Here is a 13,838-nt window from a genome sequence, read left to right as displayed (position 1 = left end):
CTGTTTTTGTAATTTATAACACTAGTTAACAAAACAATACAGAAGAAGTTGACATTTGCGTATAATCTCTTAGAAACTTTAAAAACATCAGTAAGGTTGTGACTTCTTACAAGGCAAGTAACTCAAAATTGAAAGGATAAAATTATTTTTTTCGAAATGGAAGTTTTAGTACAAGGTTTTCTAATTAATTTTACATAAAAAATTTTACACTTTATTCGCATAAAATGCTGGAAATCACATTTTTATAATACTTTCTTGTGGGTTTTTTCCAAGTCCTAAAAAAGGTTTTTGATCATTGAGAACTCGAAATGGCAAATTACAACCAATTCGGGCCCAAAATTTTGATAATATCTTCAAGATACCTGAAAACGGGTAATATGAGAGCTATACCGAAACCTGGACCTTAGACCACAATTTTTGGCGCAGAAGGTTTTTGACCATTGGGAACCCCAAATAAAAAAGTACAGCCAATTAACGCCGAAAATGTAGACAAAAGCTTCAAAATACCGGTACCGCTACATGGGGGCTATAGGAAAAACTGGACCCATATTAATGATGTTTTGGCTATAGCATTTTTTTACTTATTTTTAGCATATACTGAAAAAATCAGATTGATCCGACGATTATAAATATTTTTGTCGCACCTTCCCATACAAGTGGGACCACTGTGGAATGGAAGTATATGAAAAAATGTCTATTGGATACAATGTATGAAGGGTCGGTCCTTCGTGGACTACATCTTGAAAGCGAATTAGACATTTGTTTTACTGCCATCGCCAAAATTTTGTTATTCTATTTTAGACAAATTTGCTGCTAAACAGTATGAGAAAATAATGAAGACAAATGCATTTTTGTGCGTGACTTGTTTTTTTTTTCCTTATCATCACCGACGTTTAATTGTAGCCTCAGACTTTAAGGTTACGAGATTATATACACTAGAATACGATGCAAATAGGTCTCATCAAAATAATGATTTTAGACTCCACATAAATATGTTTGGAGATGATGGAAGTACTTACCACCGTCCATTTGTCTGTATCTCTGTTTGTCTGGCAGGTTGAAACTCATGATAACTGTCGAACGGATCAACCGATTTGGTCCAAGTTATGGATCTCGTAATGTGTTGTCCCCAAGGTCATATCAGTTCAACAGTTCAACAATTTTCAATAAAATGGTCGAATGGACTAACCGATTCGGTCTAAAATCGAACCTAATGTGGACTATCTCGGTCCACTCGCAAAATTACTTCCAAAAGTACATCAAGTTCCAAGAGAATATGTTTGGACAACATCTTCAGGTCACTCATACAAGTCTAACATAACTGCAGTTTAAAGATTGTTCGAGGATCCTTTGGACATTTTGTAGTCTTGTTTACAGCGATATCCTATTTTTCGCGGTAACTATCGAGAGGAGTGTCTCTCAAAATAAGATCCATTTCTAAAATGAATTAGCTTACTATTAGCGAATAATTAAGTGGGGTTCAATAAGGATCGATTGTTATTTGTCAAAACTATATAGAACTAAGTCCATCAAAGTGTTTGTCATCGAGTCCAAAAACTACTAAACGTACAATTAAGAATAAAAAAATATAATGCTTCTTGTTTAACATTATATTAAAAGTAAAAAAATAATCCTGAATCATAGTACAGGTTACACTATAGTTTTATGCCGGGTTAACCCACTTCGAGAGGATTTATTTGACGTTTGCGTAATGGAATTGACATTTGAAATCCAAACCCACTTGGTTAATCCGGTTAAGTGTAACCGGGGTATCAGACTCTATCTCTTCCGGTAAATAACACTATGCAGCATTTTTAAGGTAATCTTGTGCAAACAATTTGTAGTGAGGATTTTTTGAAAGTACAGACCCAAAGTACAAAAGCCCTAGTTGCGTTTTGTTGAGTCAGATCTAGCTTGGATTTTATGGCCCCCACTAAACATTGTTAATTATCGACTATTTAAAGCAACACGGGGATATGTCCCTGAAACCAATGCAAATCTTCTTCTGACCTCTGACGCAAATTTGTAGATAAGGGTCAGAATAAAATACTTGGACAAATATTGAACTGGAAAAACTACAATTATTACCTCAAATTTTATAATATTTCTAAAAATTATATACTTTGTATAGACTTCGCACCATATCTCCGAAACTGTTAATTTTTTCTTAATGTTTTCATTTGGAAACATAGCAACGACAACGGCAGCCGATATTCTTAAAAATTAGGCTAAGATCCTAAATATTATGAATTCTTTCTATTGAATTTATATACTTTGTACCAATATTTCATATAAAATTCGAAAAATCGAACATGTAGAATGGAATATGTGTCAAAATTTTCCTGTCCATCGGACAAAAATTTACGGAGATATTAGCTTTCGAAGGGAAACATTTATTGTGTTCTGTATGTAGCATAGAATCTAAAAGCGTCTTTTCCTCGAAGTGGCACTTTTGAAAGCGGTGTCCACTGTAGCTCGAAAACGGATGCTCCGGTCTTTATATGTTTTTTGTGACTATTATACACATAAACCATGTGCTTAACCGAGAGAGTCTTTAAAAAACTGCTGACGGAGTCGGTTTTTTTAAACCGAAATTTTGATTTTAACTGTTCAAAATTTTCAAAAATTGATTTTTTTAATTCCGTTTCGATAATGGACACGATTATTAGGTTCGTAATGATCCCACAAAAATATATGCTGATCGGTTTATTCTTTTTCGAACTACAGTGGGTACCGCAAACTGCTTTAGTAAAAACAGTGCTATATAGGCGGGCATCAGAAAGATTATACAAAAAAAGTTAGAAGGTAACTCAAGGTTTAATAGATTTCTTATAAAAAATGCATGAAAATGGCTTTTCTGATACTTATAAGTGGCAATAACCCCTTAAAATAGCTTAACGTCCCTGGTACAAAACTGATATTATCGCCTTACAGCAAGTGCGACGGAATCGGGCAGACGTAAAGATCACAAACGATTACGCAATGTTTTATAGCTGCCATGAAACTAAGCATGACTAGGTGTTGGATTAATGATAAACCGGAGGCTTAAAATCTTGTATCCAGTTTCACTCCGGTTGATGAGAGAATTGCCACAATCCGTACAAAAGCAAAGTTTTTTAACATCAGTCTCATCTGCGCCCATGCTCCGATCGAAGAGAAAGACGAACAGACCAAGGATATATTCTACGAGCGCCTAGAGAGAGCATATTACCGCTGCCCTGGCCATGACATTAAAATTGTTGTTGACGTGATACCACTTGGAATGACTTGGAATTCAAAAACAACAACACTCGCTGGTTTGCTCAATTTTTGCACAGAAACTGATTTACGTACCTGTGTTTTATTGATGTAATCCAATTGATGGTGATGGGAGATGGTGTTGTGATGACGATAGGATATTGTTGTAAGGACAACAACTAATGCAAGTATCCAAGATTCTTCTCTTCTTTCAAAGGCGATTTGATTTGCGGGCAACAACAAGAAAACGACAAAAAGATCCAGCTCGCATGGATCAAAATGTTGGCGTGATACCACTGAGAGTCGATAGCTCAGGAATGAAAAGAGAAGAAATAAAAGACAAAACAAAAACAAGTGTGTCAGTTTCTAATATTTTGAGCAGGGTTTCGGAGTCGGAGTCGGAGTCTACGAGTCGGAGTCGAGCAATTTTGCTGGAGTCGGAGTCGGAGTCTGAGTCGAAAAAAATAACTCGACTCCGACTCCGGGCAAAATTTTTTCCACGTTATAGAAATATAACATTAAATTTGAAACAAGAACTTTTTTAAAAATCATTATTTATTTTAAAAGAAAGGTATAAGAAAATATATATGTAAATTATATATTGTACTGAATTAAAGGACAATTCACAGGGTATTTACTATCCTTTGAAGTGTAGCCTATTCATCCCTATTTGGTTGGTCCAATTGATTTTTGCAAACAAAAGTAAAGTTCTATGACAATCGAATTATGACTGGACTTTTAACCTCTTTCGTCAGAAGACTTACTGGTCTTCTCACAAAGGTCTATTGGTATTCTCATCTTGTTTTTTATGAGATGTCATCCTTGTCTTCTATTAAAGACATTGTGATCTCTATGGGAAATCTTACCGAATACCCTGTGACACAAAATGGAAGTTACGATCTGGGGGAGGAAAATTCATTTTGGGAATTAAAGCCCCAATTGAGAACCCCAAAGGATCCCATAGCTGAAATTTCTGAGTCATGACATAATGATTTTTTTTTATTTGATGATTTTTTTATTTATGTTTCATCATTTTTATATGACATGTTTTCAGTTAAATGGAATGAGGAACCTTTCTGTCAAATATGCTGTCCTAGCTCAGATTCTTCCATGTCGTTTTTGTTCTTGAACCCAAAAAGTAAAACAAAATTAAATTTTCTACAAAAATGTTCCACCGAAAATTATATGTGGGTTTCCCATATCCAAGAAATCGACATTGTCACGTTTTCATTGTCCTTTATCGGTTTTACCCATTACTTTCTCAAAAAACAGTATGTTTATGTATTTCGGTAAATTTCGCATAATCTATTGAATTAGGCATCACAAATTTGTTGTTGGTTAACGACAGTTTTATCCCACTATAACTCAGAAGTCTGACAAACGGTGAATCTTTCTTCTATGATTCATTATACACTCAATGAGGGCTTTAGAGGTAGACATTCAAATAACCGGATCTGTCCGCCAGGAGCAGATATAGTTAATGTGTATCCGAGTTTTCTACACAATCAATTGCATATACGAAATTCAATGAAATACATAATCATAGAGTTTTCATGAGAAAGGATCGGGTAAAAGTGATAAATTTCAGAAAAAAGTAGAAAGTATAATTAGCATATAATATGTGGTCAAATTCCTAAGTCAATCGAAACAATATTGCCTCAGTATGAGCGTTGGATGGGAACAATTTATTTTATTGTGTATGCAGCATAAAAACTGTGTTTTTCTCGAGATAGTTTTCGAGATAGAGTTGTCACCGCAAAATGCTTTAATAAAAACAAGGTTTCGTAGATGACCTCAAAACTTTGTAATATTCTTCTCTTTCAGATGAAGAAAAAATCCTGCCAAAAAGTTGAGCAGTTTTCTCGGGAAAAGAAAATCATGAAAAATGGCTTTTATTGTTCTTTACAACTGGGGGTCTCCTTTTGAGAATAAGCACAATAAATTGTTGGCTTACATCCAGTTTGGAACTTGGTCGTGATTTGCATATAGTATTTATTGCATATAGTCCTTACGATTTCTATTACCCCATCATTTTCACATATTTTAAAGATTCTCTCACGCGGAAGAATTCCGTCCAGAATATCCTCGTGCAAAAAAGAAAAACCGACAAAAACTTTCTAACTTTGCTATTTGTCAATGTAAGATTCGGCAGAAACAGTATTGATATGTTCGAATGTGAATATGTAAGGAAAAACTAACATATTAGCCTATATAGGCCAAAATATAGGAAAAAATTACAATTTTGTGTACATTTTATTTATTTTTAGTGGTATAGGAATTCACTCTCGGAGTCGACCCGGAGTCTGAGTCGGAGTCGGAGTCGTGAAAAAAACTCGCCTGGAGTCGGAGTCGGAGTCGAGCCGAAAATACCTCGACTCCGAAACCCTGATTTTGAGTGTTTATTGTTGGTGGGTTTCTGCGAATGAGAAACATTACCTTTCGTATGAATCGACAACGAAATGATTGCAATAGGAGTGTGACTCCTTCGAGAGTTAAACAACAAGTGTAGTTGCCAGTCAGCATAATAGCGCTAACATATCGAACATATACATTGGCGTAACCAATGTATCGAACTTAAACAATTGTTCTAGGAGATTTTAATACTAAAATTGGTAGGGAATATATATGTGGTCCCACGGTCTGCAAGTTGAGCCTTCATGAGGTAACATTCGACAACGGAATGAGGCTGATTGGTTTTGCAGAGGCAGAAAACATGGTAGTGAGCAGCACCAGGTTCCAACACCTCGACATACACAAGGCTACGTGGATATCACCAGATGGGAAAACAAAAAATCAGATTAATCATGTTGTGATAGACGGAAGACACTCGTCGAGGTGCGAACATCGATTCGGACCATTTCCTTGTAGCAGCCAAGGTACGAACTCGTCTTAATGTTGCGGAAAAAGTACGATCTAACATAGGACGGAAGTTAGATGTCGAGAAGCTGCAAACACAAAAGACAGCACAAGCCTACTCCTCCAAGTTAAACTGACCAGCATGCTGGAAGACAGTACTCCTTGTCCCGATAATGTAGAAGCGCAGTAGCAAAGAATAGCCCTCTCCCTTCAGACTGCCACAAAATCTACACTTGGGTACCAAAAACCTCCACCTAAATATTTATGGTATGATCAGGAGTGTCGTAAAGCTACAGAAGAGAAGAACGCGGCATACAGAGCAACACTGCATTCAGTAGCAACACGAAGCGCGAAAGAAACTTATAGGGAGAAGAGGAGAGAGGAGAAAAAAGAAGGAGCAAGAAAAACGTGAGCGTGGGAAACTCGAGATGTTCAGGAGTCAGAATGAAGTCCGAAAATTTTACCAGAGTGTAAAACACCTGCAAAGATAACGAAGGGAATCTGGTAACTGATACAGATAGCGTACTGAGAATTTGGAAGGAGCACTTTATGAAGCTTTTGGTATCGAATATGGGTGGCGATGAAGATACCCCAGAACGAATCGTAAATGACAACGTTGAATGTGTACCACCTAGCCAAAGCGATGTTATGACAGCGGCTGAAAAACAATAAGGCAGCAGGAATTGATGGACTTCCCGCCGAACTGTTCAAGACCGATGGCGAAATGCTGATAAGGAGTATGCATCATTTGGCAGGAAGAAAGCATACCCAACGATTGGAACCACAGCCTACTATATCCCGTACACAGGAATGGAGACAAGACGGTTTGTGCAAATTACAGAGGCATAAGTCTCCTACCCATCGCATACAAAGTGTTGTCGAGCATACTATGTGAACGTTTAAAACCCATGGTCAATGAAATAATTTGGTCATACTAATGTGGTTTTAGACCTGGTAAGTCGACAATTGACCAAATCTTCACACTGCGCCAAATATTGGAGAAGACCCACGAAAGACAGATCGACACATACCACCTGTTCGTCGACTACAAGGCCGCGTTTGACAGCCCAATTAGAGAAAAGGTGTTTCAAGCCATGTCTGAGTTTGGCATCCCTGCAAAACTAATTCGACTATGACATTGGCTGACACAAGATCAGCAGTTTAAATAGGAAAAAAACCTCTGCGAGCCTTTCAACATAAAACGAGGTTTCAGACAATGTGACAGACTATCGTGTGACCTATTTAACATCTTGCTGGAGAAGGTCATACGAGATGCGACTCTATATACGGCCAGAGAGATGTTGCTTGCATACGCAGATGACATAGACATAATAGGTAGATCAACGCGAGCCGTAACAGCCACCTTTGCAAAAATTTAAAAAGAGTCTGCCAACTTGGGTGTGGCAGTCAACGACGATAAGACGAAGTTTATGCTGTCAACACGCAAGTTGTTCAGTAGACTCGGACCAAATGTGCATTTTGATAATTAGAAATTTGAGGTAGTAAATGACTATATTTACCTCGGCACCGCCATAAATAAAACTAGCAATATAAGCTTTGAAATAAAGAGAAGAATAATATTGGCCAACAATGCTACTTTGGCCTAAGTAAACAGTTTAAAAGCAAAACCATTTCTCGTCCAACAAAACTTACACTATACCAGACACTGATACTACCCGTACTTATGTATGGATCTGAAGCATGGGTAACGCTTTCCATCTTTTGATTTTCGAGTTGGGGTTTTGTTGAAACTGCAAAGGTCAGCGGTTTATGGTCAGTAAAGACATTCAGTTTTGACACACCGTAAAGGTAATTCCGGAGCTAATAGTTCCCGCTCGTTAGTGGCATAATCCTCTTCGCCAACTAATAGATTACGGGAGATCATAGTAATAGGGTTTCCTTCCTGTGAAAGGACAGCACCTAATGCATATGAAGAAACGTCCCTAGTTAAGTCGAACGGCTTTTGAAAATCCGGATATGTTAATGTTACATCCTCAGATGCAAGTATTTCCTTTACTCTATTGAAGGCATTTTTCTTCTCTTCATTAAAGTCAATTTTTATTTTCTTCGTGTGCGATGCCGTGACTCGGCCTTATGTTTGAAAGGGGCTTTGTTATCTTTGCGTAGTATTTTATGAAACAGCGGTAGTATCCCGCCAAACCTAAAAATGATCTCAGCCCCCTAAAGTGGTGGGCTCGGAAAAATTTCTGATAGTTTCATCTTTTTAGAGCTTGTTTTAATTCCGCTCTGGGAAACTACAAAACCCATGTATTTTACCTCGGTTTGAAAGAATTTTGATTTTTTCGAAGAGACACTCATATTAGCGTCAAAAAGGCTTCTCAATGCCACTTCGATGTCGTGCAAGTGCTGTTGTTCACTATCTGAGAATATGATGACATCGCCAACATAGACGAAACATCTCTTCCCAACGTGATCCCTTAACACGTCATCTATTGCTTCGGGCGTTCTTTAATCCGTAGGGTAATCTACAAAAGTCATACTTCCCATTTTTTCAGTTTTTTCCCTATCGGACTCTTATAGTTGAAGCCTACCTAAACCCGAACTACTTCGTTTACAGGTTAAGTCCGATTAGCTCTTTGGGCAAAAACGTTATGTTGTGGCGTATAAGGAACCGTCAACTGCCTTTTCTTGTAGAAATTCATCGAACTCTCTATTGACTATTTGAAGCGTTTACACGTTTGTTTTTCAATTTCCACTTTAAACTTCTGGAATGTGCCGAAAACTTCGTTTTTGATTTCAAAAAATAAGTGCTAATATCTCAAATATTCGTCTATGAATGTTCCAAAAAATCGCGAGCCTACCTTGGGACTATGGGACCATAAAGATCACTGTGAATTGTCTCTAATGGTTCTTTAGCACGATTTTCACACGTTTAAGGAAACGGTTTCAGACAGATTTTTCCTTTCGCGCACGTAACACACTCAATCGAATCACTTATTTATCCTTTATCATTTCTTTGAAACCATTAAAATTTACATGTCCAAATATATTGTGCCATTTTATGGCATCTTCGCTTAATCGCGACACGTTATAACACTTTTTTTGGGATTTTCTAACACCTTTATATATGTACATAACGTTCTTTTTAAAAGCTGTTATTAATTGTTAATTAATTTTCAGGGTTTAAAAGCCAGCATCAAAAAACATTAGCATTAGCTGTACACTTGTACACTTCAACTGCTACACAATATTGACACACACGGCTATATAAGCAACCGAAAGCATATTTATTTTTGTACATTTTTACTTATTTCGTTTTTTACGTCTAATCTTTTTTTCGTTAGGCATAATCGACGACCACGCTACATATTTAGCAGTCGGCTGACCAATCGTCGAAGCACATATACAACCGACCGATGTTTTTGTGAGTAGTGTTGCCAACGCAGTAATAAACAAATGGGAAAAGCGTTAAGTTCGGTCGGGCCGAACTTTTTATACCCTCCACCACAAATTTCAGCCATTTCGGTGGATTAATGTGGCCACAACCTTCAAAATACCGAAAATCGGAAGTTACCGTTCTATGGGGGCTATATGATGGCGCGGACCTGTACCTACAAATTTCTGGGGGAAAGTTGTATACCCCCAACGAAGACTAAATACCAAATTTCAGCCATATCGGTGTGATAATGAGGCCAAAACCTTCCAAATACCGAAAATCGGGAGATATCGTCCTATGAGGGCTATATCAAAACGTGGACCTATATAAACATTTTATGGTAGAAATGTTTCTTAGCCTCTGGAAACACAAAATACAACGTTGCAACCGATTCTGTTGTCAAATGGGACTAATACATTCAAAATATATTAAAATGACGCGTACTTTATATGGGACGTTATATGGGGCTATACCAAAACGTGGACCTATATAAACCAACTTTGGTAGGAATGTTTTTTGGCCTCTGGAGACACAAAATACTAAATTACAACCAATTCGGTGGTAAAATGGGACAAATATCTTAAAAATTCCTTAAAACGACGACGCGTCACGCGTCATATTGTATGGGGGCTATACGAAAGCGTGGATCTACATAGCCCGCTTTCAATACCAAAGGTCCTACGTACAAATAATAGATTTTCCCAAAATTTCATCCACCTACGTCAATCCGTTCGGACGCTAGAGTGATTTCCACAGACGGACAGACAGACAGACGGACGGACATCGCTATATCGATGTAGAATTGCACGCTGATCAAGAATATATATAGTTTGTGGGGTCTACAATGATTATTTCGAGTAGTTACAAACGTAGTGACAAACTTAATATACCCCCATCCTATGGTGGAGGGTATAAAAACGTGTTATTTAATGTCAAAATGCCTTCATCATATGGTAGAACTTAAAAATAGTAATTATTATTGTTTAAAAATAATAAAAAATATATATTAAACGGCATTAACAAAAATTCACATGTCCTTTAAACGAAAAAGTGGAATTAAATATAGCGTGATTTTTAATGCATTACACTGGTAACCCTGATCTCAAAAACAATTGTTTGCTGAAAACTTGGCTAAGCCGTTGAAACTTTGTTGCTTATTCTCTTTTCTGATATGTGTTGATCATGTGTGCTGCAAAATATGAGTATGCGTGTCCGTTGTTATTTTATTATAGCGACAATGTCAAATAGCATCAGCATCGCTAGCAATATTTTTGTGAAATTTGTTGCTACATGTTGCCTTTGTTCATTGTTGCTAAACATATTTCGAAGAAATTTTAGCAGGCAAAGCTGCAATAATTCGGTGCTTTTGCTAATATGGTGTTAGCATTTTAAACCCTGTTAATTTTTTTAAAGTCACTTTTGTGCCGCTGTCTGGATACCGAAATAAAATAATGCGGAATAGACGTAACATGTAACATATTTTTTTAAAGTCAGATTTAGTTCTTCAAGATAAAAATCTATTATTTGACAATATCACATCCTCTTGGCATAAGTTTTAAATAATTCACGCATAGCAAAAATGACTAGTCGATACACTATCAATGCACAAATTGCATTCATTTAAATCTTCTGTGCTGTTAGCTCCCAGTAACTGTGTCGTAAGGCAGTAACCTCTCTCAACTCTCTTTGGTTGAGTACACATAGCTGCAAAATTTTCTGGCTGACCACAGTTATAACACTTCTTGGCGTTTTTATTTTTAATCTTGCCTTTGCCTGGGCGTTGTTCTTTTCTGTTTTTAAACTGCTTTTCCTGTACTTGCATGAGCGTTTCTCCAGCTTGGCTACCAATTGCGTCAATCCCGGATTCTTGCTCTTCCTTCAATAGTTTCGCCTTCAATGTGAAACTACCGCAACCACAAAGTTTTCGTAACTCTTCGGCAAGCTTGTTAACAAAATTATGACCAAAATTTCTTCACTTTATTGCACGTCCACTTCATTCAGACTTTCCATATTCAAAAGTTTCATGAATAACATCTGGTGTGCCGGTCCTCTCGGTTTATGTAATTCTTTCATCTTTATCCATGCCTGAGCCCCCGATGTAAACGATTTAACATGGTTGATCTGACTTAGAACAATATCATTGACAGATCCTTTTATCCTTTATTTCAAAAACCGCTGCTCCACTGCTTTCAGGCTTTACTTCTCTACTTTTTTACCCAGAACTAATTTTTTTACAACAATTTACACGTAATTATTCTTTTTCTTTGATTGATTGTAGATCCACACAGAAATCCTTATCTTATTGCCTGCCTATTAGAAATCCAGGAACGATGGATAGGGCACACAGACAAATTTCCGATTAAATATTTATTTAATATTAACAGCAAGACAATTCTAGAGACCCTAATTCAAAACAATATTTACATTAGTTAAGGCCTAATATTATAAATTTAATATTGCAACAGAAACATATTATTACGTCATTCATTAACGCAAATGCTCCTGCTGCCTTATTATTCTTCTGCCGGTTTATTGCTGTCTTTATCTTATCTTTGACGGGTGGTATACATTCAATATCATCTTATGGAATTGGAACTGTGTAGGGATGGCGATCCCGAAAACCCGGGTTTTTTCGGGATTTAGTAAATCCCGGGATTTATTTCTTTCGCGTGCCGGAATTTTCGAAGTTACTTATTTATGGTGTTTTATTCAGATATGGAAATATAATCGTCTATAAATTAAGTTGTTGAAATATAATTGATTAAGTCCGCCACGAAGGGTATAATTTTAAATACATTTAGAACACGTTTCAGTTTCTTTACGGCTTTATTTTTCATATTATTTTTCGTGCTCGTGTTGCTACTGACTGTAGGGTAGTATGCCGTAATTTTTCTCTACGAAAGCAGCACCACACTCCTTGTTTGTGTCGTGTGATTGCAGCTTACCGATATCCAATTTCCGAGTTGTGTCTTTTCGTACTTTATTTGCTAAGTTTTATTGTGTACGTACCTTTGCTACAAGAAGTCCGAGTCTATGTTTGCCCCTCGGAACGATCGTACATTCAACACGCTTAATAAATGTCTTTCATCTATCACAATGTGATCAATTTAGTTTCTTGTTTTCTTGCCTGGAGAGAACCAGGTGTTCTTATAAATCTGGTACTGCTAACTACCATTGTCAGATGTTTCACTGTGGAGACTGAATGTCCCGACTGTTGGGCCAAAGATATTCTCCCTTTCAATATTGATATTAGGGCAGAGCAACGGTTATATGGCCGTTGTTTGGTATCTTTCATCCACCAGGTCACTCGACCACCTACTAAACCGTTTTTCATGAAATTTGCAGAAAATGTTCACGATTTTGGTAATGTACATTTCTATGAATTTTTGATGTGGTCGAGCAACTTCCCCAACCACATCTGCTCTTTTCAAAAAATTATGCTTCCGAAACGACTGCACCGATTTTCATGAAATTTTCTGGAATACGGCCTCAGAAAACGGAAGTATGCGACTTTACCAAGTAATTAGAATGTTATAAGAAAGATCGCGTTAGGATAAAGATATGGAACAGGGACGATTATCAATTTTGAAAAGCATCAATGGAAGGAAAATTTCTACAATGTCCGTCAGAGAAAGGAAAGATTACCATTTAAAATCTTAAAACCTCAATGAATATGAATCAGAAGAAATGAGACGGAAAATAACTATTTTTGAATTGTAAATTGCTATTATTAAATATTATCTTGTGACTACTCTTTCTGAAATGTATTGAAATAAATACTTCTGTAATATACTTTGCTTCTTCTTTTTCTAGGATCTGTACGAAAACGTCGATTATGGAATACTCCACGGTAATACCAAAATAAAAGTAAAGGTTAATCCCTCTGGTGTAGTTATGTTGAAAGCGGAAGTTCAACGCAGTGAAATGAGACATATTTCTTAATTGTATATTTTTTATTTATAAGATGTATATGTATATAAATTATGTTGAGTTGTTTATTAAAATGTTAATAATATTGATAGATGTAAGTAATCAAAATTGGCGTTAAATATAGCTGTGGTAAGAGTGAAATGGAATAAACTCTTTGGTCCTTTTAAACAATTCATTCATTCATGCTATTGAAGCTTGCCTAATAGGTAAGCTATACTTTTGGTTCCCTTTCTATAGATCATTAAGCTCTCCTGTACTACGACAGATATGTTGACCTTTTCAAAAAGTTAGAGTTTAAGCTGCTCCAGAGATGTCACTCCACGGGTCTTCTCATTTCTAAATTCCACATTACTAATTCGAAGCTCAGAAACAGAGGTAAGGTATAGATAGGCATTCAACCCAAGAAAATCTCATTGGG

At 36.6% G+C, this 13,838-nt stretch overlaps 1 protein-coding gene across 5 annotated transcripts in view; it reads left to right on the top strand.

The window, feature by feature from the left end:
- LOC141394336 (alpha-N-acetylgalactosaminidase) overlaps positions 1-13,588 on the top strand; it is a 386,219-nt gene extending 372,631 nt beyond the window's left edge. For all 5 annotated transcript variants that reach the window (XM_073968601.1, XM_073968600.1, XM_073968603.1 and 2 more), the window contains one exon: positions 13,304-13,588. In XM_073968601.1, coding sequence (XP_073824702.1) covers positions 13,304-13,432 — 129 coding nt within the window. In that variant the 3' untranslated portion in view covers positions 13,433-13,588. The remainder of the gene's footprint in view (positions 1-13,303) is intronic.
- Positions 13,589-13,838: the final 250 nt, after the last annotated feature.

Source organism: Musca autumnalis, unplaced genomic scaffold (assembly GCF_047663935.1).
Source record: "Musca autumnalis isolate F117 unplaced genomic scaffold, ASM4766393v1 scaffold_2, whole genome shotgun sequence".
Lineage (NCBI taxonomy): Eukaryota > Metazoa > Arthropoda > Insecta > Diptera > Muscidae > Musca > Musca autumnalis.
Note: the sequence above shows the minus strand (reverse complement) of the source record. Positions and strands in the feature narration are given on the sequence as shown.